The following is a 5,908-nucleotide window of genomic DNA, read 5'->3' on the forward strand; positions in this document are numbered from 1 at the left end:
AATTAAAAGAGGTATTATTGTGCGTCTGTGTACGTAACAGGTGTGGAGGCAGTGTAGAAATGTTTGTATGTATGTTTGTGGGAGGTAAGAGTGGTTTGAGGCGGCTAAAGGACTGTTCTTCCCCTCTCTGTGGTCACAATCTCACTTGTCATAACATTGTCTTGCCTCAATTCTTTATAAGTGTCTAGGCTTTGCAGGGAATAGATCTGGTGTGTGTGTGTGTGTGTGTGTTTGTGTGTGTAGGCACTTACATCTCTCTCTCTCGAACAGGTACGCAGGGATCCACCACAGACATACACTAGGATGGTCACGAGAGGAATGGCGAGGGCTGAACTGGTCCTGCAGGTAATGTACTAGTAGTGGTAGCAGCAGTAGTAGTAGTAGTAGTAGTAGTTCTTTCACATGTACACCTGAAAATTAGGCTGACCACCACCACCACTGCCACTCACAGCATTCCCCTTCAGGTTGTGATGGGGGAGTACCACAACAACACAGCACTGGTTGACAAGTTTATGAGACTCCTGCCTGATGCTACAATTGCAGACTTCCAGAAGGTGTGTGTGTGTGTGTGTGTGTGTGTGTGTGTGTGTGTGTGTGTGTGTGTGTGTGTGTGTGTGTGTGTGTGTGTGTGTGTGTGTGGGGAGGGATATCTAATTGAGGACACAGGTATGGTAACACTGCTTGACTGGTAATGAGGTAAGTGTTTATTGTTGTAAGGAGAGGTTAGGGTGGGGAGGGTGAAAGGGAGGAGGAAGAGGTGTTGAAAGGGGGGAGGAAGGGGAAGAGATGATGAAAGGGAGAAGGAAGAGGAAGAAAGTGAGGATGAAATGGAGGAGGAAGAGGAAGAAAGGGAGGAAGAAGAAAAGTGATGAAAGGAAGAGGAAGAAAGAGAGGGTGAAAGGAGGAAGAAGTGTTGAAAGGGAGGAAGAAGTGATGAAAGGAAGGAAGAAGAGAGAGGGTGAAAGGGAGGAGGAAGGAGAAGAGAAGTAATAGGTAGATAGAGTTGAGCTAACTAGACACACAGCTATTCCAGTTTCAAATTGTCTTTCGTCGGAATTGTGAGGGAAGACTAGATACCAAAATTAATGCAGCCTTATGGGGAAAAATTCTCTCTCTCTCTCTCTCTCTCGAAGTCGTGTTAAAAGGCCTATAAAGAAATTAACTACCTCTCTCTCTCTCTCTAGGTCGTTGAAATGCGTGGTGTGAAGGAACGAGCTGCCCTTCTTGAGCTGTACCGTCAACGCACCACCACCACCACTGCCACCACCACACCCGCCACCTCCCCCTCCACCCCCACCACAGACTCCTCGTACCGCCCTGCTGCCCCCGTCCCAGCGCCCCCTGCCACGCCAAGCCCTGAACACGACATGAGCAAGATTGCAAGGCTGGAGAGAATGCTGAAGTCTCGTAGGCTCATCTCGTAGGCTGTGTGTGTGTGTGTGTGTGTGTGTGTGTGTGTGTGTGTGTGTGTGTGTGTGTCTACTCACCCAAACACAGCCTTCTGCCAGTCTGGTCTTGTACACACACTAGTCACCTGTAACCTAACCTCACTTACCACCACCACCACTGCCTTCCCTTCCACCTTCCTTCGTCTTCACATGAATCACTAGTTTACATTCCTTTTGTGCAGAGACCCTCACACACACACACACACACACACTGAATGGTTTATATGTAAGAGAGAGAGAGAGAGAGAATGTATACAAGCATAACCCTATAAAACATCACATTATTTATATAGAAATTAGAAAGATATGTTTGTTGTTGTTATTCCAGATATTGAAAGAGCACATCTGATATATTACATTCCACATTACTGTTTTTAGTTAATTTATTTCAATACTTTCACCTCTCCTCTCCATTTCCTTGAGAGAGGGAGAGTGGGGGGCACATATCTTCCTTTACATTAATAAAAGATATGAATAATGTTATAATCTTCTGGTTCTCCTTGTTAACAGTCATTCCTTGGTTCTCCTGCTGGCCTGAGATAACTTCTTGGTTCTTGTCAATACTCATTCCTTGGTTCTGCTGCTGACCTGTGCTACCATCCTTGTGTGTCAGTTCTTGTTCCTTGTAAAGTCATTTCTTGTTTCTGCTGACCTGTGCTACCATCCTTGTGTGTCAGTTCTTGTTCCTTGTAAAGTCATTTCTTGTTTCTGCTGACCTGTGCTACCATCCTTGTGTGTCAGTTCTTGTTCCTTGTAAATTCATTCCTTGGTTCTGCTGACCTGTGCTACCATCCTTGTGTGTCAGTTCTTGTTCCTTGTAAAGTCATTCCTTGTTTCTGCTGACTTGTGCTACCATTCCCTTTGTGTCAGTTCTTGTTCCTTGTAAAGTCATTCCTTGGTTCTGCTGACCTGTGCTACCATTCCTTGTGTGTCAGTTCTTGTTCCTTGTAAATTCATTCCTTGGTTCTGCTGACCTGTGCTACCATCCTTGTGTGTCAGTTCTTGTTCCTTGTAAATTCATTCCTTGGTTCTGCTGCTGACCTGTGCTACCATCCTTGTGTGTCAGTTCTTGTTCCTTGTAAATTCATTCCTTGGTTCTGCTGACCTGTGCTACCATCCTTGTGTGTCAGTTCTTGTTCCTTGTAAAGTCATTCCTTGTTTCTGCTGACCTGTGCTACCATTCCTTGTGTGTCAGTTCTTGTTCCTTGTAAAGTCATTCCTTGTTTCTGCTGTTGACCTGTGCTACCATTCCTTGTGTGTCAGTTCTTGTTCCTCCTTGTCAAGTCATGAACTGTGCTGTCACTTGGCTTTCTAAACGAAGGCTACAGGTTCTTGGACACCCTTGGGCATCTCAGCCAGTCCATTCTGCGGTCTTCAGGTAAACTTGTCACTGTTTCTGTTCAGTTCCCAGCGATCACCTCTTGGTCAGTTCACCCCGAAGTCATCAGGTCAGCTTGTCACTGTCTGTTAACCTCCAATAACTTCCACTGTAGCTCTACGATGACTGGCAAGATATGTCCACACCCCACAGAACACAGAAGCTACAATATACTTTAAAAACATCAAAAACACCCTTGAAATCAGCTTGTCACTGTCTGTTAACCTCCAATAACTTCCACTGTAGCTCTACGATGACTGGCAAGATATGTCCACACCCCACAGAACACAAATGCTACAATATACTTTAAAAACATCAAAAACACCCTTGTCACCAGTTCTATCACCCTCCAACAACTTCTGCTACACCCTGGAGATGACTGGTAGCACAACCTGTCCAGACACCCACGGGACACAGAAGTTATGACGTACTTTCCGACGTAACGTTAAAAGAGGGAACCTTTGGATAAATTTTGCATTCTTTCTGTTCTGGTTCACCCAATTTCTTCAGTACAGCTTGTGAAAGTCAGTGAGGGAGACGGACACCACACAACGCAAAACTTACGAAATGCCGTCCAGTTAATTAAATATGTCCGAAAGATTTACCTTTAAATGAGAAAAATGAATAAATAAATAGATAAGTAAATGAAATGCTACCCAGTTAACTAAAAGGTCCAAAACATTAACCTAAAAATGAGAATAAATAAATGAATGAATAAATAAATGAATGAAATACTATCTAGATAACTAAAATGTTCGAAAAATTGAGCAAAAAATGAGAAAAATAAATAAATAAACAAATGAAATACTAAATAACTAAAAAATCTGAAACATTTACCTAGATAAAAAAAAATTAAATATATAAATAAATAAATAAATAAATAAATGAAAGCAGTTTCCCCCAACATTCCCTGGCAATCTTCACTACTCCTCAATAACAACAACAACACAGGACACTCCTTCAAATTAACACAACCAATAAATAAAGTTACAAATATTTAGCTAAAAAAATTAAATAAACAACAAAAAAATTTCTCCCAACATTCCCTGGCAATCTTCACTACTCCTCAATAACAACAACAACACAGGACACTCTTTCAAATTAACACCCAATAAATAAAGTTACAAATATTTAGCTAAAAAATTAAATAAACAAAAAAGGCAGTTTCTCCCAACATTCCCTGGCAATCTTCACTACTCCTCAATAACAACAACACACAGGACACTCTTTCAAATTAACACAACCAATAAATAAAGTTACAAATATTTAGCTAAAAAAATTAAATAAACAACAAAAAAATTTCTCCCAACATTCCCTGGCAATCTTCACTACTCCTCAATAACAACAACACACAGGACACTCTTTCAAATTAACACACAATAAATAGTTACAAATATTTAGCTAAAAAAATTAAATAAACAAAAAAAAAAAATTCTCCCAACATTCCCTGGCAATCTTCACTACTCCTCAATAACAACAACAACAACACAGGACACTTTCAAATTAACACCCAATAAATAAAGTTACAAATATTTACCTAAAAAAATTAAATAAACAACAAAAAAGACAGTTCCTCCCAACATTCCCTGGCAATCTTCACTACTCCTCAATAACAGCAACACACAAGACACTCTTTCAAAAATATTATAAATTTTTACCTGAAAACAGAGAATAAATGAAAGGACATAATTTAAACATTTCTTTGTGTTTTTTTTTTCCAATTTTCAGCATTCGCCAAACTGAACAAAAAAAAATGCTATAAAAAATATCTTCTCTTTTCTGTGTGTGTATGTGTGTGTATGAATCTCTCTCTCTCTCTCTCTCTCTCTCTTTCTCTCTCTAACACACACATGCACAAACACACATCTCACATACACACACACACACACAAACAGTCTCTCTCTCTCTCTCTAACACACAAACAGTCTCCCTCTCTCTCTCTCTCACACACACACACAAAACAGCATAAAACCTCTCTCTCTCTCTCTCTCTCTCTCACACAAGGAATAAAACACCCACACACACACACAAATAAACAAACACATTTATTATCCTCTTCACTTATACACAGACATACGAACAATGGCCGCCCACTAATTTATGTACAGAGGCTGACTGACTGACTGGCTGACTGACTGACTGACTGACTGACTGACTGACTGACTGACTGACTGACTACTGGTCTTAATCTTTGCAATGAAACTTCTAAATTGCCTTCATTGGATTTTAAGATTAAATGAGTGATTTTTTTTTATTTATTTATTTTTTTAGTTTTTTTGAGTTGTTATGAAAATTCTTGCTGGGGTTTTTGAGTCTTGAATGTCGGTTGATGGTAAAATCGCAGCCGACTTACTGAAATCTCTCTTTTTTTATCATTTTTTTGAGTCAGTTTATGAAAAATTCTACTGGTTTCTGGCTCAGTAACGTCGGCCAATCATAAAATTTTGCTTGACTGAAAACCAAATTAGTGTTATCAGTTTTTCAGTCAGATTATGAAAAATTCTACTGGTTTCTGGCTCAGTAACGTCGGCCAATCGTAAAATTTTGCTTGACTGAAACAAAATTAGCGTTTTTATCAGTTTTTCAAGTCAGATTATGAAAAATTCTACTGGTTTCTGGCTAAGTAACGTCGACCAATCATAAAATTTTGCTTGACTGAAACAAAATAAGAGTTTTTATAATTTTTTCAAGTCAGATTATGAAAAACTTCACTAATTTTAACCTTGAGAGGCTAAAACTTTATGAACTTCACAATACAACTTAACCCAACCTAACCCATCCTGACCTGAACCTTAACCAATAGAACTCGACTTAGCTAAGCCCCCAACAGCTCCCCAATGACAGAGCAGAGCCTTGTGGAGCAGCCTGGAGGTGTTACAAGACCGCAGGGGGGGAGAAGATGAAGACAACAAGCCGAGAAGAACGACAGACTCCTGGGCTTCAGTCAGGAGTCGTTGGCAAAGCGGAGGCCTTGATCGAGGAGGTGATGGTGGTGGTAGTGAGTCAGAGGTGTTGGGGGTTGTGGTGGAGACCCAGGCAGTCACACACAGGCAGTCAGAGAGGCAACATGTCAATTTTCACT

The 5,908-nt window shown here is 40.4% G+C and overlaps 1 protein-coding gene and 1 long non-coding RNA gene across 2 annotated transcripts in view; one reads left to right on the top strand and one right to left on the bottom strand.

The window, feature by feature from the left end:
• LOC135095385 (vacuolar protein sorting-associated protein 53 homolog) overlaps positions 1 to 1,934 on the top strand; it is an 11,893-nt gene extending 9,959 nt beyond the window's left edge. The window contains exons 18-20 of the mRNA XM_063996186.1: positions 271 to 345; positions 465 to 554; positions 1,185 to 1,934. Of these exons, the coding sequence (XP_063852256.1) occupies positions 271 to 345; positions 465 to 554; positions 1,185 to 1,424 (405 nt within the window). The 3' untranslated portion in view covers positions 1,425 to 1,934. The remainder of the gene's footprint in view (positions 1 to 270; positions 346 to 464; positions 555 to 1,184) is intronic.
• Positions 1,820 to 5,908, bottom strand: LOC135095388 (uncharacterized). The gene is made up of 2 exons (XR_010264366.1): positions 2,490 to 5,908; positions 1,820 to 2,357 (listed from the first exon to the last, which is right to left on the bottom strand). It is a non-coding gene; the product is annotated as an uncharacterized LOC135095388 (long non-coding RNA).

The sequence above is a fragment of the Scylla paramamosain genome, chromosome 49 (genome assembly GCF_035594125.1).
Source record: "Scylla paramamosain isolate STU-SP2022 chromosome 49, ASM3559412v1, whole genome shotgun sequence".
NCBI classification, from domain to species: Eukaryota; Metazoa; Arthropoda; class Malacostraca; order Decapoda; family Portunidae; genus Scylla; species Scylla paramamosain.